The sequence below is a fragment of the Sparus aurata genome, chromosome 7, assembly GCF_900880675.1.
Source record: "Sparus aurata chromosome 7, fSpaAur1.1, whole genome shotgun sequence".
Lineage (NCBI taxonomy): Eukaryota > Metazoa > Chordata > Actinopteri > Spariformes > Sparidae > Sparus > Sparus aurata.
This window is the reverse complement of record NC_044193.1, coordinates 14586690-14610833: the sequence shown is the minus strand read 5'-3', so window position 1 is coordinate 14610833 and position 24144 is coordinate 14586690. Positions and strand designations below refer to the sequence as shown.

At 42.7% G+C, this 24144-nt stretch overlaps 2 protein-coding genes across 4 annotated transcripts; both read left to right on the top strand.

Moving 5' to 3' along the window:
- The first annotated feature begins 16 nt into the window (after positions 1–16).
- Positions 17–6530, top strand: ssuh2rs1 (ssu-2 homolog, related sequence 1). 3 transcript variants are annotated; one of them, XM_030422224.1, is made up of 13 exons: positions 17–247; positions 475–539; positions 1147–1251; positions 2928–3003; positions 3195–3324; positions 3462–3522; positions 3610–3731; positions 3819–3881; positions 3981–4063; positions 4166–4258; positions 4387–4492; positions 5405–5512; positions 5807–6530. In XM_030422224.1, the coding sequence occupies exons 1-13, from the start codon at positions 216–218 to the stop codon at positions 5945–5947; spliced, it is 1185 nt and encodes a 394-aa protein (XP_030278084.1). In that variant the 5' UTR covers positions 17–215; the 3' UTR covers positions 5948–6530. The 3 variants fall into 3 exon arrangements, with proteins under 3 accessions (XP_030278084.1, XP_030278085.1, XP_030278086.1); XM_030422225.1 differs by having other exon boundaries at positions 22–384; XM_030422226.1 differs by lacking the exons at positions 17–247; positions 475–539 and adding an exon at positions 748–919.
- A 39-nt stretch (positions 6531–6569) lies between these two features.
- On the top strand, positions 6570–22987 carry dcaf1 (ddb1 and cul4 associated factor 1). The gene is made up of 25 exons (XM_030422223.1): positions 6570–6779; positions 8232–8352; positions 8460–8536; positions 8637–8710; positions 8808–8921; positions 10102–10239; positions 10405–11001; positions 11242–11343; positions 11443–11601; positions 12433–12612; positions 12766–12975; positions 13085–13254; positions 13370–13494; positions 13893–14128; positions 14845–15920; positions 16015–16213; positions 16600–16682; positions 17156–17240; positions 17330–17563; positions 18412–18505; positions 18924–19028; positions 19184–19257; positions 19350–19445; positions 19550–19826; positions 21535–22987. The coding sequence occupies exons 2-25, from the start codon at positions 8240–8242 to the stop codon at positions 21588–21590; spliced, it is 4674 nt and encodes a 1557-aa protein (XP_030278083.1). The 5' UTR covers positions 6570–6779; positions 8232–8239; the 3' UTR covers positions 21591–22987.
- The last annotated feature ends 1157 nt before the right edge of the window (positions 22988–24144 follow it).

Here is a 24144-nt window from a genome sequence, read left to right as displayed (position 1 = left end):
TGTTTTTCAGTTCATGACATATTGCGCACTTCCTGAACGGAGGTCTTTTTTTTTGAGGCGGGGGAGACTTCCCTAAACTGGATGAGAAGCTGCCATAAAATAGACATTTATCTATGTGTGAGCTCTCAAGCTGAACAAACAAAAAAACACGACAAAAAGTCAAATTTTGTTCCCTTTTTTAAGAAGAGGAGGCGGGAGCTGACTGACAGACAGACATGCTGCACAGCGGGGTGGGGTGTGATAAAAGGTAAATGATTTGTCTACAGTCACATGATGGTTGGTTATATTCGTGATATCGTGATTAGAGCACGCACGTATAAAGGCTTGGACGGGTTATGTTTCCTTGTTTGGTACTTTTGACATGGAGCACCGACCTTTATTAAGGTGAGCGTCGCCTGTTGGGGATTTTACTCCAAACTTGGCGTTGTGTTTTTCTGCTCCACTTTCTTAACTTTCGTTTCCCGTTACTTACAGCCACCAGGACCGCACTTATGGAGTCGCAAATCCTGGTTATGTCCCGGCAGCGGCGGGGGCACCAGGTAAGACCCATGGAGTTTTTTGTGTATGTTTGTGTGTGTGTGTTTGTGTAAGCTTTGTTTTATCCTGGGCCGTGTTGCTTTTTCGTGGACGCGATGAAAACCGTTTAATCACACGCTTCCGTCAGAGCCGCGAGTACAGTGGACACGCACAGTTGAGTGACGTCATCTTGACGTAAGGGTTACCTGAGGCTGCTAACACTGCGGTGGTGGCTGGCTGTGGAGGGGTGTGTGTGTATGTGTGTGTGTACGCTTCCACTCTTTTTTTAGTTATAGTGGTCGTTAAGTCAACCAAACGTGTGTGAGTGTGTGTGTGTGTGTGTGTGTGTGTGTGTTGAGTGTATCTGTAAAACGTCTCAAAATGGATAACACGGAGGGGCAAGGTAAGTCAGTCACACCCGATGAGATCTGTATGTTAAGGTGTTGTCGTGTAGGAACATGTTGGGGACCCAACAATATATCTGGTTGTACTGTAAAGATGACGGGATGCTCATGAGAGCCACCAGCTGTTGATATTTGTTTGTGTAATGCATTAAAACTTGTCAAGATTTAAGCTGTAAAAGTCTTCATCCGCACACATGACTCAACTGGTTCTTCTGGTTTCTTATAGCAATGTTCGCCCCACCCGCTGCAGATTTCCAGGGCCCCAGCGCTCCTCCGGCCAGCATGTTTGACAACATGCCTGGGTACGAAGGAACAGTGGCGGGAGGAGGAGGTACAGTATTTAGTAGAGCCTACTGCAACATGAACTCTCTCACAGTAGCTGTGGTTACACGGTTAGATTTCCACATCCGAATGAAATCATTTTGATTGACATTACTTTATTTATCCACTGGGGGAATTTCACTGTCACATGAGCAATTCACCTAAAATCACAAAAACTGACAGTCAGGATCAGAAATTCCTTTATTAGTTCCGCAAACGGGGAAGTTTGTGTGTCACAGCAGCCAAAAGACAGCTCAGTATAATAATAAATAATAATAATAGTAAAAAAAATAAACAATATAATAAAAAGGTGAGAAGACGAGCTAGAGCATAAATATAAATAGAATTGTAGATACATAATATGTACAAATATAAACAGTGTGGGCAGTGTATTGTTATTATAATAAATATGGGTATGAAAATTACCCAGTTAGTGCAAACCAAAAATGAGAAATGAGTTATGTATACAGTTTTTATTGCACAGTGTGCACAGTGAGGTCTACTGGGAGCAGTGCTGACTGTAGAGTCTGACAGCAGTAGTAAGGAAGGGTTTACACACAATATAAAACACAAGAATGGTAAAAATAACAAAATATATTTACAAATATATAAATGTATACACCTGCCATACTGCTAGGTTAAACAGGGACAGAAGATATAAATAGAATAGAATTTGACTCTAAAGCTAAAATGTGCCAAATAAGAGAGATTCAGGTTTGTGGAGGAAAGACTTGAAATAACGGTCCTTGTCACAGCGCAGTTGGAGGATCCTTGAGATGAAGGCGCCCTGCTTCCTGATCAGCACATCGTGGAGATCACAGATAAAGAAGTTTATTTACAAAGTTCAGTCAACATTCACTCTCTCTTTTGCTCTACCTGTTAACAAGATTTTCAAGATGAAGTCGCATCAAGTCTGGGGAACAATATTTGGGTGCCTGTTTCTTTTCAACAACTGTTTTGACCAACTCGTTGTTTTGTGCCTTTCGACCAGCGAGGAGTTCAACAATCCTTAAATCTTTTAAGATCCTTAAGATTCTGTTTTGCTACCGCTGTGTGTCTGTCCCAGTGGGAAGCAACATCACCTAATTTTACCCCCACATGTGCAGAAACAATATATTAATTCCAATTTAATTGTAGCTCAGGAGGTAGGGTGGGTCGTCTAGTAATCGGGAGGTTGCTGGTTTGAACCCTGGCTCCCCCTAGCTGCAAGTGTCCTTGAGCAAGATACTGTAGCCCAAATTGCTCCTGATGAGCCTCTGCCATCAGTGTATGACTGAGTGTGTGACTGGGTGAATCTGAAAAGTGTTTTAAAGCGCTTTGAGCGGTCAGTAGACTGGACTGTCAAAGTATGTGGAGGGAATTCACATTACTGCTGGTTGGCTGCTGTAGTGCTGTTGTACTGAACAGCACTATATTGAAAAAACCTTAATATATTGCAGTCTAGTACAAAACCACTGCAAACTACAACCTCAGTATTAAACATACAAATAAATAAATGCCTCTCCAACATCGTCCATAAAACTTTACATTAAATGTAGTGTAAAATCAGAATTTTTGGCTCAGCTGTTGTGTTTAATTTAACAGGTTTACCATTAACAAAATGGCCACTGAGCATACATACTTCAGGAACGATTGCTCTTTGCGTGAAGAAACTAATCAATACAAAAACTTCCAAATCTGCTGTAGGTGGATATCTTCCCCCTCCGATGCCTGCGTACCCGGCCCCTCAGCCTACACCGGGACCTGAGCAACCACAATGGAAGTAAGGCTCAATCTTAGTTTGCTTTTTTTCCACCCAACTGCCAAGGATATTACAAAACAGTTCCTGTAATGCGATTTATGGTTAATGCAGTCCAAGCACTTCATGCACTGGGGAAACTCACACTTCCTCTTAAAAGATTACCTTGTATGATATTTCCTTATCTCACTCCCCTTCCCTCTCGCCGCTGACAGTATCCCATCTATAAGTGAAGACACTGCCCGGGAGGCTTTTGCCCTGTTTGCCTCCAGCAAGTGCTGCTACAGCTCGGCACCAGCAAAGGATGGCGTGATCACCGGCATGGAGGCATTCAATACCTACAGGGTAAGAGGCGGTCTGCTCATGTGTGCATGTTTGGAAAAAAACCCTCCAAGTAACCTAAGTAAATGACTGTGGATCATTTAATATCACCAGATAGAAGAAGAAAATTAATCTTGTTCTGCCCCCCTGCTTTGTTTTAGTATCGCCTGGAAACCTTCACTGAATCTAGATCTACAGAGTGGAGTCACGAGCCGTACAACGGTACAGTACTGTTACTCTGTGCATCAGTTGCAGTAGTCCTGCTGTAAGTCTTACTGATAATCTAACATGTTGATTTATCTGGATCAGGCCAGCCAGTGGATGCCTACGCCCAGTCACCTCCAGGGCCTTGGGATATTCCTGCTCAAGCTCCCAGTTTTTTTATGGATAGCAAACAGACCATCAAGGTTCCCTACACATCATCCATGAAGGTAAAACATATAACACATGCTTTGAGAAGAAAAATGCTCTCACAAATGCTTTTACAGACTTTTCCTGATGATACATTTTATACACAGGGCTGCCACGTTTGTGTAGGAATGGGGAGAAAACCTTGCAAAGACTGTGCCGGCGCTGGTAATGTAAGTCATCTACACATATTTTTATTTATGTAAAAGATTTCATTAAAAACTTAAGCGAGATCATCTGATTATATTCATTTCTTTTCTTGCTCCCATCAGAAAGTTTGTTGGGTGTGCAATGGGTCTGGTTACCGCCACGGAGAGGATCGATGCCACCACTGCAATGGCAGAGGGAGGGAAAAGTAAGGGTTAGCCGTTCTACTTCAGTACAGTTGACACGGTCAGTACAGTTTGTGCTTCTCCTAAAAGATACAGATGGTTATTAAACATTATTCTGTTTGTAGTTGCAGCCACTGCCACGGTCAAGGATCGAAGCAATGTGACACATGTCGAGGAAAACAGCAGCTTCTGGTCTACATCAACCTCACTGTGAAATGGTGCTACTTCCTTAATACTGTTTATCTTTCAACACTGTTTTTATCTGTAGATCAACATTTATCATTATTTTGTACCTTTAATTGGTATGTAACAGTTGTAAAAATTAAACCGCATAAACTGTTTTCAGGACCAACCACTCTGAAGACTATGTTGTGGAACAGTCAAGCGGACTGCAGCTGGACAACCTCAGCAAGGTGTCTGGGAAGGAGCTTTTCAGAGACTCTCAGTGTATGGTACGTTTCTCACTTTCTCAGGGGGCACAATACAAATGAAATGGAAACATTCAAACATAAAACACGTAGATTGCTCAGGTTTTGGTGAAGAAAATGTTGCCTGACTTATTAGACGTTAATCAAGCATGCTTTTCAGTGGTGCATTTGTTCCACACGTACCTTCACCGGAATATCTATATAACAGCCTTACAGATGGTGACTACAGGATGCATTTCCTCTCAGATTGATTAAGTCAGTGGTCTACACAGCACACATTAACACCTTTACTTGTGCTTTACAGTGTTAACTGTGATCTGAAGCGTCTATGTAGGCTTGAAGTCATATTTCGAAAGCTGTTTTGTGCTTTTGGCTTTCAAAACGTGGTTGACCACACAGGAACATCACGGCTGAATGCTGTCTGTGTGACGGAGGAGTGATACTGCAGCTACTGACACGCTTTTTTTCACTATGTTTTTGATAAATATGAACCACGCATTTACTGTGTAGACACTGTGTTTGGCCCAATTACGCTGACCTTATCTTAATAGGTCACATCTGTTTGCGTACAAATCCTTATTAGCATCCCCTCACCCAACACAGCTTTTGTTGTCTTGCTTGTATGCCTGCAGCACTTTACCAGTTTCAAGGTATATCGTGGTATGAACGTTGAGGACTATCTCACCATGTACATTTTCTTATCCATGGTATTGAATGTTTGCTTTCGTCCCACTAAAGGTCATTGTAATTGATCACCTCAATTATAATAATTGTATAACGCTGTGAAACTGTGATATTTTCAGAGATGGTTATCGTACCGTGAAAATCTCATGCTTGTGCAGCCCTACTTGCTTGATCACTCAACCAGTAAATGAACTTCATCAGCAGTGATGGTGATTCAGCACTGATTCATAGTTTCCTGATAACCCTGTGCAGGTGTACCCAGTGATGGGCTTCCCAGACCCCGTAGTGGTGAATGCTTCACAGCGCCTTGTCAATGAACACCAGGGCAGATACTCCCAGTCATCACGCATTCTACAACAGGTACTAATTAGATATACAGTAATAATATTTTGTCGATGGCAGTGGTGGAAGAAGTACTTAGATCTTTTACTTAGGTGAGTTAGTATTAAGAGTCTGAAAATACCTGAGTTACAATTAAAGTCCTGCATTTTTAACGTTACTTTAGTAAAAGTACAATCTGCAATGTAAGTTCTTCAAAATTGGACAGTATAGTAGTAGTTGAGTAAATGTACTTTATCCAGCACTGGTTAAGGGATAAGAAAGCTTAGTTTTGTGTTTGTGTAACATGCTCATGTCTGCTCTGTTTGTCTGCAGCGTCAAACCATAGAGCTGATCCCCGTCACCAAGGTGACCTACACATGGAAAGGGAAATCACACCTTTACTTTGTTTACGGCAATGAGTTTAAAGTTGATGCAGATAACTATCCCGCTACCTGCTGCTGTACTGTGATGTAATTGCAGTGTATGTGTATGAAGGTTTTTACTTTCCACAGCATTGGATCACTAAATTGATCAGTTCTACTGATTAGCTGGGAGTTTTTTCTGACATGTGGGAAATTTTTACCTTATTAAAGTTTAATGTTCAGAAGTAAAACAAAAGCATTTCACCTGTGAATTTAAAGAATACACAAAAAAGTTTACCTTTGACTAACTGCTAAAAGATTATTAGTGGATATCAAGGCATTTATATTATATTGCCATTTGTATGCATGCACTGCAGAAAAGAATTGCTTACTGAAATTATATAAACCATAATCATACTATAGTCCCTGAATCCTGAACCATTTTCTCTTAATATGACAGCAGTAATTTTTTGTCTTCTGTAAAAAAAAACAACTATATGAAACTGAACTATATTTGTTTGCACCATGATACTTTTTATATTACTAATGTATATTTGAAAGTTATCCATTTGCTCTCACGGCTCAAGTAATTGTTTTTATATAACTGTAAATCTTTTATAAAATGTGTATGATCTTGAAAGACCAAAATGTGTAACACCTGCTTTGCAATTAGAATAAATTGATATTTCGCAATGTTTTGGCTGTTGAGTCGCACGTCATTAAAAGTGGTCCCGTCGCTTGTGTGATGACGTGTGGAACGTGTTCGCCATAATGATAATAAACCGTGAACACAAAGCTACAATAAAGCAAATTCCACATTGGCTGTGAAACGGAGATCGATACGTAAATACTCACCCGGAAGTGATCGAGTTTGGACTGAAATCGGTGGATACGAGTCTCGGCCAATCTGCTTAAACGGGAGAAGAACTGAGCGGAACAACGAGGTAAAGTTAGCATGCTAACTAAGTAGCCAGGTGTACCTGTGAGGCTGCAAGCTAGTACCTCAGTGCTGGGCTACATGTACAGGCAGGCTCGAGTATTCACTGAATCTGAAGTAATGCCCCACACGTGTCTGTACAGCCCAGACTTAATGTGAGCTAAAGCACAAGACATCCAGGATACGTTTGTCGTTAGCAAGCTAAGTAGACCAGCTTCCTTGTTTAGCCACAGGCTAGCTAACGTTAGCCAAATATCGCAACAGGCAGTATCTCGAGTTTGTCACAGTGAGTATCAGCAACGAGTTGATGTAGGGAGACACACACAGACTGTTAGAGCATACAATGCAGTCCCCAATACAATCAGAAAAGATGCTAAGATGTGTTACTCTGAATGCTAACTTGAAAGTCATAGTCCTGTGTGTTTGACAGTTGTTGTCCCTGGAGGGGCTGCTGCTGCACCTGCACACACACACACAACCACAGCCACAGACGTTTTGAGAAGCGACGGAGCGAAACTACTGCTTCGCTCCTTGTTCAGCCGACCTTAGCGACATTTATTAAGATATTGGGTCAGTTTCAGTGCTCATTAGCATTCATTCTATAAGTCAGGTCTTTGAAAAGCATATTCTCCCATTTTATTATTTGACAGGACCATCTAACAAAAGCTATAGTAGATGATTAGTTGGGTTGAGTTTAAAGCCAAAGGAATGCGATCAATTTATTTTCTCACTTAAGTATTCAGCCAGCTCTCATGTCCAGTGGATGGGGGGGGGGGGGGGGGGGGGGGGGGGGACATATTCATCCTGTGAGAAAGCGCCTCCATCATCAGGATAGAAATGTTTTATCACAGAGTAAAGGTGATCACTCAAAACAACTTTGTATTGATTTGCAGTTAGGCCTCTCTCTTAAGTGCACCCGATGGACCCAAACCGTAAACAGAGCCTTCAGATCCCCTCACTGTGGGAAGCATTAAGTCCTGTACTGTTCTCTCATTGAACACTACTCATGCCAACGTGTCGAGAATATGGTGCAGGATCTGACTCCATAACATGTTTTGACCACGTCTCTGTGGAAGGATGAACTCTCAAACGTGCATTCACCTTTTGTAATGAGTGGTTTATGCACTGCAGCCCTACTATAATATCTCTCTCTCTATGTAATTGCTGACTGACCATTCTGGCTGACTCAGTCTGATCACATCCTTCATTGGCATTAGATATCACACAAACGCCAGAGTCATCAAATGCATCAAGTGCACTGTCAACCACAATTTCTGACCCTTTTTATCAAAGTCTTTTCCATGGATCAAAATGCAGATGTCACTTCCTAATTGTTCCTAGTGAAACTATAAACTTGTTGAGCCCCCTTTGTTGTCTTTTCATCTTGCCATTTTTTTTTATACAAAATCAGAATCAAAGCTATGTGAATGAATATTAAAAGCACATGCCATCTTGACAGGCTGCGCTATGGCGTCGGCGTCTGCCAGTGTGGACTCCAAGGCAGAGCTGACTGCTCTACTGGAACAGTGGGAGAGGGAACAACAAGGCAGCACACAGGAGCTGGTTAACATCCTCACCAAGTCAGTGGTCACGCCCTCTTGGTTTGCTGAGAAGTTAGTTTCACATGCTGTGTTCTGCCGGGTGTGACTTAAAGGTGGTAAATGTGTTGTTGCGCTTTGACTTTAAGGATCTCCGAGCTTGTCGAGAAGGAGACGGAGGAGTACCACAAAGCCGACCCAGACCCTTTTGACGATCGGCATCCTGGTATGAGAAGAAAAGATAGAAATTTAGAAGAAATAGTGGCAAGATTCACAGGGATTTTAAGTGCTGTGTTTGTTTTTGACATTTCCCTCTTGGCCACTAGGGAGAGCTGATCCTGAATGTGTGTTGGGGCACCTGCTCAAGATCCTCTTCAAGAATGATGACTTCATGAACACTGTGAGAATGGACTGATTGGAGACTGTTTTCAGGCCAGACTTTTAGTGTGACTCACAAGGTGATTTATGTTTTGTTTTTTTTCTGTTTTACTTTCTAGCTGGTGAACAGCTATGTGATGACCAGCAGAGAATTTTCCCTCAATGCAGCAGCTTGCCGCTTGCTCCAGAACATCATGCCTGGATTGGAGACGGCTGTTGTCTTTCAAGAAAAGGTGGGTTATTTCTGACGTTTTGATAACGGCAAAACCCTGATACCATTGCAGCTGTGCCTCCTCCGATTAATGAACATAACCTCCCTGTTGTGAAATGTGTGCATATTCTACAACCTGTTGATATCCAAGTCCTTCCATAATGTGTAAAAGTAGATGTGTTTCTCCTTCTGATCAGAAATGTGGGATTTTCTTTTTGCATCCCTCCCCTAGCCGTGCACATTGTTGTCAAGGCAACACACAGAGCTTGCTGTAAATGGACAAGAACAGTAAAAAACACTTGTCAGAACCATGATCTTTATTCTGAATATTGTCATATTCTGCATAAAAGTGGAATATGGTCACAGTTTTGGCTGGCAACGTTATACTATTGTGTTGAACTTTATGATATAAATTATCAAGTCAACCATCACAACAGCAAAGAGAAAAGCTGCATTAGAAGAAATACAGCTGACTTGGGTATCGAAGCAGTTGACTTTTGAGTAGGGACAGAAGGTAAAGGCAGGATGCTCAGGTACTTTGGGATCTGCGTTATCAGTGAATCAATGTTGCTGATTAACAACCCTTATCTGATTTAGTTAACCAGGGACACCATCAGTATCTGAGCATGTCATTTTTGTTTGCTGAGTCAGAGTCCAGCCTGCAAGTTAGTTACACTTTGACCACAGCGCTGTGACAGTTGACATGAGGACATAGATAAACTGTTACTGGACTCTTTTTTTAAAGTCACAAAGTCTTTTAAAGGTTCATCTGAAGTATCAACAGTATCAAATATTTTCTTTCAACTGCGCAGGTGATCTCAAGCCATCATATACTATTTGTCCAAAAAGTGAAAATAGGGCAGAGTAACTACACTATTCAGTGTTTTTCTTAATAACGTGTCGAGGTTACTACTTTTGTTGAATGATGTGTTGTCCCAGAAATGATACACTGATATAATGCTAATATTAAAGCATACAATACATTTCAAAGAGCAATAAACTTTCTTATTTTCATTTCAGTGTGATTAAAGTATTGAAACATCTAAATAAATCTTAAATTAAATGAAACCACACAACATTATATAGATAAATTGAAAGATGCGCACGATAAGTAGGTAATGTAATTATCATCACTGGTCTGTCTCTCCATATTTTTGTTTCTACACTTATATTCACCAGTTCCATGTGTTTGTCCTCCTCAGGAGGGCATAGTTGAAAGGCTGTTTAAGTGGGCTCAGGAGGCAGAGCAGCCCCTCAGAATCTATGCCACGGGCTTGTTGGCCGGCGCTATGGAGAACCAGGACATCGCAGCCAACTACAGGGAGGAGAACTCTGTTTTGGTTAGTGGCAGTTTTATTTCAATGAAAACAGTGATCTACAGGGTGGCATAACAGCTAGTGAAATTGTGTTATCCCACAAAGCATTGGGGAAATTTACTCCTAGTCGGTGATTGGTGTGAAGGAGCAACTTTCCATGAACTTGTTTTTCATGCTTCAATCTGATAGGTGCCTTTGATGCTGCATCGGCTGCGTGAGCTTCAGGATAAGGATGCTGAGAACAAAAGGGAAATCAAACGGCCGAGCCCCAGGAAGACCCTGAGTGAGCCTCTGCTACCTTTGGATGAGGAAACCATTGACGGGGGCTTTGAAGAGACGCCCTTCACGCCGGGCAGGAACGGAGGCGAAAGGGAGGGGGCGGGGCCAGAAGAGGATGGCGGAATACCTCTCTCGACCATCGAGCCTGAAAACGAGCTTTCGTTCCGCCTCAGCTCCCCTCATAAGACGAGCAGCCGCGCCAACTCGGCCGTAAAGACCATGATGAAGCCCATGTCTGCCCCGGGTTTGCTTACACACCAAAGCATATCTGATGGCAGCGGGTACCTAAGGAGGAGGGCAGAGAGGGAGAGTGGCAGGACCTCGAAACACAAGCTGAATTTCTCTTTGCCAGAGCCAGAGAGGAACTTCAGTGAGCTCTCCAACAGCAGCTGGTCTGAGATGAGCCCCTGGGTGATTGGCAACAACTATCATCTCTACCCCCTGACCCCAGAGATCGAGCAACGGCTCATCCTGCAGTATCTCACACCCCTGGGAGAGTATCAGGAGGTGTGTCTGTGCTCTGTTTATCATTTTATGAAAAATATGTATTCCTCTTGTCTTGTCACAGAGTCTCCAGCAGATGTCAGTCTCCATTAATTATGATTAAAGAAATTAGTCTATTCTCAGTCTATGAAAAAGCGGTCTTGAAGGCACAAATAGGATTTTTATGTTCTGTTCTAGCAACTAGTCCTTAAAAAGGGTCTATAGTAAAGCTAATTTACTTGTTCTTGATGCTTCTACTTGCAGCTGCTGGCGGTGTTCATGCAGATGGGCGCTCGTGAGCTGCTCATGCATTATATGGATCTAAAGCAGACCAATGATGTGCAGCTCACCTTTGAGGCTCTTAAGGTGAAAACGCGTATCCTCTGTAGTTGACCCTACATGTTGCCGTAACATGAGGTCAAGCCTTTTAGTCTTATTTCTCTACTTTTTTCTCTCTTCTCGCAGTACCTGGCATCACTGCTGCTGCATAAAAAGTTTGCTGCCGAGTTTGTGGCTCACGGAGGAGTTCAGAAGTTGCTGGAAATCCCCAGGCCGTCTATGGCTGCCACTGGAGTGTCTCTGTGCCTCTACTACCTTGCCTATAACCAGGACGCCATGGAAAGGGTACAGAGCTGACACGCGTCATGCAAATGCACAATGAGTGAATGAATGAGAATTGTCAGAATTATGCCAGCGAAACATTTCTTGCAGCTTTACATGATGATAATGTAATGTGTGCAATGTGTCATTATATTGCATTGTGCTATGGGATTATCTGGAATGGTAATATTGTGATGTATCTCAAAAGTTGTCTTTAAATGAACCCAACAGCCACTTTACAATTTAGTGAGTGAAAGGAGAGATATTAAGCTTATTTTCATAATAATTGTATTTTGGGTTACTACTAGAAGAGGTTTACATGTCTTAGTGCTCAATAAACACATCTGTTTTTTCATACTGTTCAGTGCTGCTGCTCTGTATTCCCCCTCTGTGTGAAACGCTCTGTTTTAGCTTCTGTCTCTTTAAAGCCCCCCAGTCTCCTCTGATTGGTCAGCTCACACATGCCTCAACCGGCACCACTAACAACAACAGAGCAGCTGTGCTAAATCAATTCTTACATGCAGGGCTGAGTTACTAGGCATAAATTATTCAAATGTATGACATGTTAACGTAGTGTGATGTCACAAAGTTGCAGTAATAAATGCGACACGACTGACGAGGCATTTCAGGAGCATTTTTTTCTATGGGAGAGATGAGCTTCTGTTGGTGTCGAAGATCTTTCGCATTTATGTATAAAACATAATCGGCCCCCTTAAGGTTAAAGGAGCAATGGACATATTCAAAATGTATCTAAAACTATCAATTGTGCCAAATATTTAGGTATACTATGTCAGCATTACATGACTCCAGTCGCAGTGCTCATTTGCATTCACTGGTGTGTCCTCTTCGCTCAAGGTGTGCATGCTGCCCCACTCCATCCTGTCAGATGTGGTTGGTTACACGCTGTGGCTGCTGGAATGCTCACATGCGTCCGGCTGCTGCCACGCCACCATGTTCTTCTCCATCTCCTTTTCTTTCCGTGCCGTCCTGGAGCTCTTCGACAGGCAGGACGGGCTCCGACGCCTCGTCAATCTGGTAGGACAAACCACATGTGACCGTAACCATGGAAACTCAACCATGAAAATACAATTTATTTCAAGGGCTGATAAACTGAGAAGTCGGTGCAGCATCACATCAAAACAGACGTTGATTTTGTGCTAAAATGTGATATGATCTGACTGTTTCCAGATTAGCACACTGGAGATCCTGAACCCGGAGGACCAGGGAGCACGGCTGAGTGATGATGAGATTTTCTCCAGCAGGCAGACGGCCAAGCACACCTGCATGGCCCTGCGCAGGTACTTCGAGGCCCATCTGGCAATCAAGGTGGAGCAGGTGAAGCAGTCCCTGCAGCGCACGGAGGGGGGCGCCCCCATTCACTCCCAGCCGTACTATAAGGTGCGCAGAGGACAAAGGATGAGGGAAATTTGTGTCAAACAGATGCCATATTTCTTTGTGCTGTTTTGCTGCTTTAGTTGTTGATAGAATTTCCATTCTTTTTCGCCAGGCGGTCAGCTACAGTCGTGAGCAGGTGGTGGAAATGATGGAGTTTCTGATAGAGTACGGCCCACTGCGACTTTACTGGGAACCAGCGGAGGTCTTTCACAAGCTATCATGTGTCCAGCTCCTCCTGCAGCTCATCTCCATCGCCTGTGACTGGAGGACCTACTATGGCAGGTATAGTACGAGTCATTCTGATCATATACCTTTCCCTGTTTTACATATTGTTAAGACCAGCTCCCACTTCCATACAGTAAATGACTTGTGATTATCTTTCCCCTGTTCCCTGTAGGAGCGATACTGTGCGTTATGCCCTTGACATCCTGAGTATCCTCACAGTTGTTCCAAAGACGCAGCTGTTGCTGTCTGAGGCTGTCGCTGTGCTTGATGAGGGAGGATCTACTGTTTCCACTGTTGGTAGGTCTTATCAAAACGTTAGTATAAGTTGTTGTCAGGCACTCCTGAAATGTGGTTTAGAAATATCTTTATCTCTTCCTTAAGTGATTGTTTTTATTTTATATAGAACATTTTTATAAAACAATGCTTGTATACAACCAATTGTCACTATTCTATTCAAGCAAATGTGTCCATCATGCACTGGTTCAGTGCTTTTTGTAAATCTGGTGCAATGAAAATTCAAATAAGTATTGATTTCCACAGAAAGTAATAACATGCGGTAGCTTTGTGTTTTGATCTTTGTTTATCTCATAACGACTGTGTTCCTGGCCCTGCTGAGCGATGGCGCAGCTCCAAGTGTTATTTACCGGCAAGGTTTTTCATTTAATTGTTCGTTTTTTATTTGTTTTTCCTCACAGGAATGAGTATAGTCCTGGCGGTGGCAGAGGGAGAGGTTTTTGTAAACGACGCCGAGATTCAGAAGTCGGCTCTGCAGGTCGTCATCAACTGCGTCTGTGCGCCCGACAAACGCATGTCCAGCATTGGCAAGTTCATCGCCGGCACCCCCCGCCGCCGCCTGCCACAGCAGACCAAAGCCAGCGAGAGTGTGCTCACTAAGATGTGGAATGTGGTGCAGTCTAACAATGGCATCAAGGTACGTTAATTTATACCAGCCACCAAAGCCTGACTGATTTTTATTTATTCAAGGCTGTGCTAAAAACTCTTTTAAGCGCTGACAAAAGACAAGTTTATAGTCTTTCCCGTCAGGCTGTAAGAATGTTTAAAGATGTGGCATTGGCTGAAATTTCGGGACGCATTTGGGCATTGTGACAGGCGGCAAATGGACTTGATTTAATGTAGTCGCTTTAACTTGGGAACATTGCATACTTTTTTAAAGCAGCTTATAAAGCCTCTCATTCACCCATAAACGCACACACACACACACACACACACACACACACACACACTGCACACGGAATTCAGTGGAGCTGCCATGAAAGGTGCAGTAGAGATGGAGTTCAGTGTTTTGGCCAGGCATTATGACAGACATGGCACATTTTTCTGTCTGACCTCTGACTCCAAAGCCTGACCTTATCTCGACCAGCAGTAGGTCTATCACTTACTATCCATTATTACTTATTTTTACATTATTCATTTTCATGAAAATAACTTGAAAGCCACACATCAATTGATGTGATGGAACCTCACCCAACCATAACTACACATAATTTCATAATTTCGTAATTTCACGCTAGAGTAGGTATCTGCAGGACCACATTTTGACACAATGACACAAAAACACACACCCATACTTCTGACACAGTTCTGTCAGCCAGTGTTTTTAACTTCCCATCTGCGTCTGTCGTCTAGGTTCTGCTGTCCCTGCTGACAGTGAAGATGCCCATTACAGATGCAGATCAGATCCGAGCTCTGGCCTGTAAAGCTCTGGTGGGCCTGTCTCGCTCCAGCTCCGTCAGACAGATCATCAGCAAGCTGCCGCTGTTCAGCAGCGGACACATCCAGCAGCTCATGAAGGAGCCGGTGCTCCAGGACAAACGCAGCGAACATGTCAAGTTTTGTAAGTTCGCGGCCGAGCTCATAGAAAGGATCTCTGGGAAACCGCTGCTGATAGGTACGGACGTGTCTCTGGCATGGCTGCAGAGGGCCAGTGTGGTCGCTCAGTCCAGGATCTCCTTCCCTGAGAAAGAGCTGCTGCTTCTGATTAGGAACCACCTCGTGGCCAAAGGCCTTCACGACACAGCCACCACACTCACCAAGGAGGCAGAGCTCCCGATGGCATGTCTGTCTCATTCATCACATTCACCCTCTGCTTTCCCTCCTGTCGCTCCTCCCCTTCCTGTCCCCCCTGGTTCTACTCTACCTCGCACTCCACGGCTGGCCAATGGTGTTGGGTCAAGACTCGGAAACCATCCATCTCATTCATCCACCCCAGGATCCAGCAATCCACAAACACGCCCCTCAACATCACAACCGGCTGGGTCATCTTCTGCTGCTTTCCCCTCAACGTCTGTCCCCCACTGTAGCAACGGCTCCCCACTGACTGGACGAATCGTTTTCTCGCGCGAACGGCAAGCAGGTTGTGCTGCCGTGAGCTGCAAGAAACCTCGGGTGCTGAGACAGAAGTCTGACCACGGGGCCTTCAGCCAGAGTCCAGCCATGAAGAAGCAGTTTGACAGGCACCTGCCCTCCCCCCCTGCGTTAGACAGCATCATCACAGAGTACCTGAGGGAACAGCATTCACGCTGCAAGAACCCTGTGGCAACGTGCCCGCCCTTCTCTCTCTTCACCCCCCATCAATGCCCCGAGCCCAAACAGAGACGCCAAGCACCCATCAACTTTACATCCAGACACACACGAAGAGTTGTATATCCTAAATACGGAGGAGTGGACGGAGGCTGCTTTGACAGACATCTTATCTTCAGCAGGTAGGTGGCTTTCTTACATTCATGACTGCTGCTTGACCGAATGTGCTCCTTCAACGAGCATTCCTCTACATTCTTTATTTTTCCCGTTCCCCAGGTTCCGTCCCATCTCGGTGTTCAGGGAGGCAGACGAGGACGAGAGCGGATTCATGTGTTGTGCCTTCTCAGCTCGCGAGCGGTTCCTCATGCTCGGGACGTGCACAGGCCAGCTCAAGCTATACAATGTTTTCACAGGCCAGGAGGAAGCTAGCTACAGCTGTCACAGTTCAGCCATCACTCACCTGGAGCCCTCACGGGTCTGTAGAGGAAACTACTTGAATATCAACAATTGCATGCAGTGTTTTGCTTTTGTTGCTGAATGTAGTCTTACTGGTCCTCTTACATGTACGATTTTTAAAGTCAACCCTCTATTGAAAATGTGTTACTTTACATGAATATCTGACTTTTGCTTGGACGTCAATCGTGTAACTTTCAGTGTGTTGTGGAAACGTGAAGCCTCCAGTGCTTACAGTGAAGTAGGAGACATATTACCTCCTGCATTTAACTTTTTGAAATGAAAACAACTTGCATATTCAGATTCCATTTTTTTGTAATTTGAAGTCAGACAAAAGTTATATGTATGTTTATATGTCTTAAAACATGTGTGGTGGGGATCTTTAACCGGCGTATTTTATATTTTTAGGATGGTTCTTTGCTCTTAACGTCAGCCTCTTGGAATTACCCCCTGTCTGCTCTGTGGGGCATGAAGTCAGTCTTCATCATGAAGTAAGTTATTCAACCGATATTCTGACCAGTGACATCCAAAATGCATCGACGTAAACAAATCTGAAATACTGAAACATTTGTAGTGCAGATTTACCAGAAAGTGTGTACTACGTGACTGCTGTCTGACAACGGAGTTGGAATCGATCAACAGTTGAATTGAGCCACTCTGTGATCCCACTGCCTCCATGCATGTGATATTCTCTGCTGCTTTATGCTGTCGAAAAGAGGGAGCTGCTGAAAGGAGATAGAGACATGCTGTTTAATTATGCACACTAACGGCCTGAGGGCAGAAGCTTCAGTTCATGGGACACAAGCACTTGGCTTCATTCATCTGCACACTTTGAGCCAAGGCAATCCTGAGACTCTGCCGATGGGTTCAGATTTGTTCTACAGCGTTTTAAACTCAGCTTCTGTACTCAAACTGCCTCTGTGGTTTTGATTAAATGTTGAGACGTTGCTCTTGTTGTCTTTAGGCATTCCTTTCCAGGCGACCATTATGTGGAGTTTAGTAAGCTTTCACAAGACCGGGTCATCGGGACCAAGGAACATATAGCACGAGTACGTATGACTGCATTTTTTTTAACTTGATAATATGAAATGAAATGAGACAACAAAAATGCTCATGTTCTGCTCCTTCTCCTTGACAGATTTATGATATCCAGACGGGTCAGTTAACTCAAACTCTGAACAACCCGGACCTGGCCAACAACTACAAGAGGAACTGTGCCACCTTCAACCCAACAGACGACCTGGTGCTGAATGACGGCGTGCTGTGGGATGTGCGCACGGCTCAGGCCATCCACAAGTTTGACAAGTTCAACATGAACATCAGCGGCGTGTTCCATCCAAATGGCATGGAGGTCATCGTCAACACAGAAATCGTATCCTTGAGACTTGAGAGTCTAGCAGGTCTGAGAGGCTGTACTTAGCTAAATGCATCAGCATGCTAACATCCACGCAATGACACAGCTATGTGTGTGGGTGTCGCTGCTCTGTATTAGCAGAGCTGTGAGAGGCTCTAAGGTGAGGCACTCGAGAACATGCTTAAAGTCACATACAGGTTTGATCTGAGGCCCGCCCTGGATGAAAAGTTAAGGGATCACTGAAGTCAATAGGATTTATCTGCGTTATCTCAAAAATCACAAAATGTAAAGCCAACTCATCCAGTGGCTGTTGAGATATTTTCATTCTGGAGCAATATCTGACAGATATTTCCATCCCTTAGAGCCATTAAGCTTGCATAGCTAAACATATCATGTATACCTTTTTCCAGAGTGTTTGGCAGGACATTGAGTGCTTACAGTGGTTAAAATATATCTATATAATTTGAAAAATGAAAATGTGTTTTTAGTGGCTGCTAAAATAACTGTTAGAAAATGTCTATGGTCATTTAAATGTGTGTGTTTACGTCGCCTTACATTGAAAAAAAGTGCTACAGCATTTAAGAGACCCACAAGCAATCTTTAACACTGCACCTAAGTAATGATTCCACATGAGAATATTCCATTAATCTGAAAAATAAATATAGATCAGTGTTTAAATTAGTAGTTGCTCCAATGATGGGATGACTATTGAGCTTTTATTTCACTGCTTAACATTAAATATTTATTGCACTGAAAATTGATTTTACCACCCTGGGGATGGTTTTTATAGCTGTGTAATTAAGTTTGCAGCAGATTTAGTTGATACAAATGAAAAAGAGTGTAATGGTCCTTAGTTGGCATTTCAGTGGGATCTGCGGACCTTCCACCTCCTCCACACAGTTCCTGCTCTGGACCAGTGCAGAATAGTCTTCAACAACAACGGCACCGTCATCTATGGAGGTAAATAGAGAAGCTGCTGCACAATGGGTAATGTGCCGTGTCTGGCTTCGTGCCCACAACTCGCTCAACAGTCGGTGCGAGTGTGTGAAAGGTGCGGTTGAGTGAAAGTCTGGTAATTATGAAGCAAAGTGAGCACTTGTGTATTTGCGGAGAGGTGTGAATGGAGCCTGTCGAGGTGTGTGTGTGCGCCACAGTCGCTCAGAGCCATATGGGCAGGAGGTTCAGTGTTGGAGCGGCAACAGAGAGAACCAGCTGGTTCACGCCACCCCACAGGAAGAGCCATGGGCGTGTCGTAATGGCTCTGCCCAGACAACGGCCAGTCGATCCTCTCAGGAGCCCAGAGCACGGCATGGCAACTCGCTGTGCACAGTTTTTATTTACTCCCTCACTCATACTGTGGCTCTTTGCTTTTTTGCAGCAATGTTGCAGGCTGATGATGAAGACGACATGATGGAGATGCAGATGAAAAGTCCATTTGGTTCATCGTTCAGGACGTTTAACGCCACAGACTACAAGCCAATTGGTAAGGCGTCCTGCCCACAGGGCCCTCTCACTGATCTTATCTCCTCGTCTTTTTGATACTTAAGATGTTTTGCCCTTTCTGTCCCACTTCTTGTTAATTAGTTCAAAATCTTACCATGTTATTGACTTCCGACACGTTCTTCGCTCTCTTCTCAGCCACGATTGATGTCAAAAGGAATATATTTGACCTTTGTACTGATACCAAAGACTGCTACTTGGCTGTGATCGAGGTAAATTCTTGTCAAATGAGACTTTTAGAATATTTTGTGTATTAATTCATTTTATATATGTTTAATCATTTTTCCTCTTGCCTCTCCTGTAGAACCAAGACTCTGTAAACACTGACACAGTGTGCAGGCTGTATGAAGTTGGTCGGCAAAGACTCGCAGAGGAAGAGGAGGAGGATGAAGAGGATCAGGTTCTTAATTATTTATTATTATTATTTATTTATTTTAATAATTTGGATTTTGCAATGCGTATTTGGGCAGAGATTAAAAACTATTATTTACCTTTTTCTGTTAGGAGGATGACGATCAGGAAGAAGATGACGACGATGACGAGGATTCAGACGACGATGTTGATACAGATCCCCTCATTGCCGAGCTGGAGAACGAGAATGGCGGAGAGGATGAGGATGACGAAGAGGAGGACGATGGCAACGATGAGTTCTCTCCCTCCGATGAAGAGGTGGCACGGCTTCTCGGAGATGACGTCGACGTCGGGGATGACGACGATGACGATGACAACGATGACGATGACTCCGATAATGACGATGTTGATCTGGACGATGGCGACAATGGTGAGTTGTGCTTCTTATAAAATTTTGCCTTCCATTTTTATTTTGTTTGATTATTTGTATTATCTTGGCTTTGGCCTCAGATGATTTGACAAAAGTCAGGATTTTTCAGTTCTTTGAAGCTGGTATACAAATTAAATTGTATAGTATGTAATTCCTGCCATTGGGCTCTCCACATAAAAAGCGTGGGATCATGGGAGTTGTCTTCATTGTTAAACAACATTGGCGATTAAAATCTATTGGACGTGATGGAGACAGAAACCTTCACAGATGAGTGTATTGACGATGTATTCACTTTATTACCTTAAGTCACATTTGCCAACTGCCTTCCACACGCTCTGATGTGTCATCTGATGTTTCCCTGAAAGCTGGCGCATGAGGTGACTAAATGGAACCTGCTGTCACCTTAACTAAAAGGACCAAATTTCTGTGGGTTTGAAACATTAATGAAAATGTTTGGGATAAAGTCTGTGCACACCTCAGGAAAATCTGGAATAAAGGTCCACAAATTTTTACCTTCGTTAGACATTTTAATAAGGAATTGTTACCATTTTTATCTTTAGGTAGTTAAATATGATTAAATACAAAACAGAAAAAAAATCAGAATCCTTTGCTGCATGTCATCCCCTCTCTCTTAGCCCATTTCTGTCACTCCTCAGTAGTGCTATGAATAAAGGTCAGATAATAAAATCAATAAATAAAGGGGAAAGGGCCAAAAATAGATTATTATTATTTTTTAAATAAATAAGAGAATCAACCCAAAAATCAGAAATATATGAATTCAACTAAAACTTGAATGTTGACATCTGGACATTTACTTGTGATGTTACGATGTTGTTTTGTCATTTGAGCAGTAAGAGTTATGAATTGCTCTTGATCATCAATACAGACTGTAATAGAATGGGAAAAAAAATGTCTAAATTGTTATAATCTTACAAAAGCTGCAGCTAAGTTATTCCGTGCACACTGCTGCCTGTCCATGGAATTTAATCTGTCTGAACTCAAACACAACATCACTCGTGGAATAACCGCCTTCACTCATAATGACGGTATTGTATAAACTGGAGAACATTTTGTAGAGCCCAATGTACAGTAGAACAAAATAACAATGGAAGCGATGATGCTAGTACACATAAGATCAGACTTTTGTCCCTGAATCTATTTCCCAATTGCATGCTGGGAGGCTTTCCAGCACACCTACCTCATGTAAGTGCAATTGTGTGATCGGTGCACAATTATGTATATGAATACTTAAAAAGGCTTTAACTCTCTGCTCGAGAGTAGAGTGCACTGTAATTGAAACTCTACCAGGGTGTTAATAACCACCTAGCTGGATGAGAAATAACAGGAGCTTTTAGCCTGATAGCAGCATGTTGGCCTCAATAAATTAAGCTGCATTTGAAGAATGGGGCCCTGATCTGAAGTCTCAGGTTAATGATGCAGCTAGGCCGATGTTTGGTCTACTTTCCGTGCCTTCATGCTTGTCTGGTCACTGTGAAGTAAATGTTGTCCTCCCAGTGGAATTTAAAAACTGCTGTCTTGCTTTTATTCCAGACGTAACGACAAAAATATGGATGCAGTGCTATTTTACATTTTGCCAAAGCCGCTTAGTTTTTTGCTATTTTGGCAGTTTTACTCCTCACCCACTGACCTATGAAGCACCGAGTCTCCGCTCTTTTTCTAAATCTGTATTTGTCTATCTCGCACACAGACAGCTCGGACAACTCTGACCTTGAGGATGACATCATCTTATCCCTGAATGAGTGAGGAGCCGTCGGCATCTGGGACCGAGGAAGCGGACAACGTGTCAAGACTTCTGCCTCGTAGTCATTCGAGCTGCAGAACAGGACGCAAGAAACCAGGATGATATCAGCAGATGAGGTGGGAGATAACTTGGAGCACTGCCAGCTTGAAACCGTAGGTGTCTGCACACCATTGAGACTCTGAGTGACAGGACCAAGAAAGAATAGTCTCATAGAGATGTAGGGGGGAAAAAACCATTGCACACAAATTGACTTAGTGGTGGGCAAAAAATGATTGTATTTGATATAGTTTTATAAAACAAGTGGGTTTGATGATGAGCGAAATGGCGAGCATGTAGATGCAGTGAGGAAAAGTTTTATATTTTATCACATTTACGGCTCTTTACATGAGCCTCTTCATTTGATATTGATTCAATCACTTTATAAGCCGCTGTTTGGTCACAGATTAGTGTTTGTAGAGGAAAAGGCTTACATTGCAGGGCCGCGCGTCTGTATTTGTGTGGCGAAGGATACAACGCTCTCTCAAGCTTGTATTTTTGCCACACCGCTGAGAATAATCACCAAAAAGTACTGAAGTATTGAAATAGGCAGCTAATGTAATGCACAAAAAGGTTGCCGATAGTTCATTAAGCATCCCATCCGCCTCCGGGTTCTACTTTCAACATAAACAGATGACCAAAATGCCACATACAGCAGTGCCACTTGTGAACATCGCCTTCTGATTTCATGATGTAAATAGGAAAATCAAATCAGTTATGTGCTCTGGAAGAAACCGTAACTAGTGTGGACACTGTAACAAAACTATTCACACCTGCTCACTGTTGGCACACGACATCTGGAGGCTCACCATTGTGTTATTTTACGCCCCTATATTGTGCCATGCAAGGATTTGGGTTGAGTGGATGTTTCTTAAAAAAAAGATTACAGGGATTTATGTTGTTGAGAATGGCACAAATCCAATCACACAGTGAAAACGTAACTTAATGTTAGAAAACTGAGGATTCATCACATTTACTCTTGTTATGGACTGATGATATAATAAACCTCACCGCCTTGGAAATCAAATCTGATCCTGCTAAAGAGAGAGAGTTGAGAAAGTTTGGAAATAGCTGTTGCTAATATTCAGCAAAATTAATTTGATTTCAAGTTCATGCTTCCTCGTATGGAGTGATAGAAAGTTTCAGACTCTCAACATTGTGAAAACAAATGCCTTGTACTTGCACACTTTTTCAAAGCAGTGCAAATATTCATGATATTTTTCTCATGTTTCTGCCTTGTATCTTTTCATTTTGCCTGTTTTCTTTTCCATAAGGAAACTTTTATGTTGACTTTCTTGAGACGGTTTATGTACAGCTTGTATGTATCTAAAGTATTTTTACTATAAATAAAGCTGCAAAATTAGTGTGTTCTGTGTGCTTCCTGATTGATGTTTGTGGGCATTATACATTAAAGAAAATTTACAGTGGGGGTATATTAAACATTTGTGGCTCCTTTTAAGGCAGAAAACAAGAGATATGACATTATAACCTTAAAGCAAGGAGCTCCTGAAGGGAATCTAAAAGTAAAACTGTAGTACACTTCTTTTTGTTTATTTGTCAACACAAACACTGGCAACCTAACAACCAAGGGGGTACCACAAGGGTTTGTGCTTGGTCCCTTATTATTTAAAATCTACACATATTTTTATTCCAACACCTTGCCCCTACCACTTAACCCTACGACTCAGTTGTGCACATTGACATCGAGGGGTACAGTGTCCCGATTCTTCGGATTTTTCACAGGCACACTTCAAACCAAGTGTTATGAGAACTTTTATTTGAAATTATTATGGTCCATTTCTTTATTACAAGCATGAAACAATCGCTGCTAGTTTGCTGATGTCTCAGTAGCTAACTAATTAGCTAGCTTGCTAATGTTACATTCTTATTGCTTTTGATTTTGACATATGACGCCTGAAATTCAAGTCCAGCTGTGAAGTTGCTGCACTTGGTACCGCTCCTCTAACATCAGTGCAGACTGGATGGGTAGGAGCATTGGTTGCTAATGTTAGCCTTGAAAGTACCACTGTTGTCAGCAGGCAGTAACAAAGCAGTGTTCCTTTTTACTGATGAGTTGATGGGCAGCGTGAAGTTGTGAAAGAATTGCGAGCGTCCATGCTTTTCTGTCTCCATCAGATAAATTGCAAATGGCACGTGATAATATTTGGATTGCCACAGTAACACGAGAAATGAGCCATCGTATGAGTATCTTGAGGGATTCTCCCATCTCATAGGGGGAAATTTCAATTGATACTTCTGAGTATGGGTAAAACTAGAAAACTGGATTGAGCCTTATATCCATTTTTATGCAGACGATACAATCTCATACATTCACAGTTTCTCTCAAAATGAGGCCATGTCAAGATTTTTTAAGGTTCTTCTGATATTTTCAGCATAAAATTGTACTCAATTGAAGTTGTTTAATCTTATGTACCTTATTATTACGAGAATGCAGCTATATAACTTTTTTAGAAAACATCATGAAGAACAGATGGCTACAATCAGGATCAGAAAATAAAA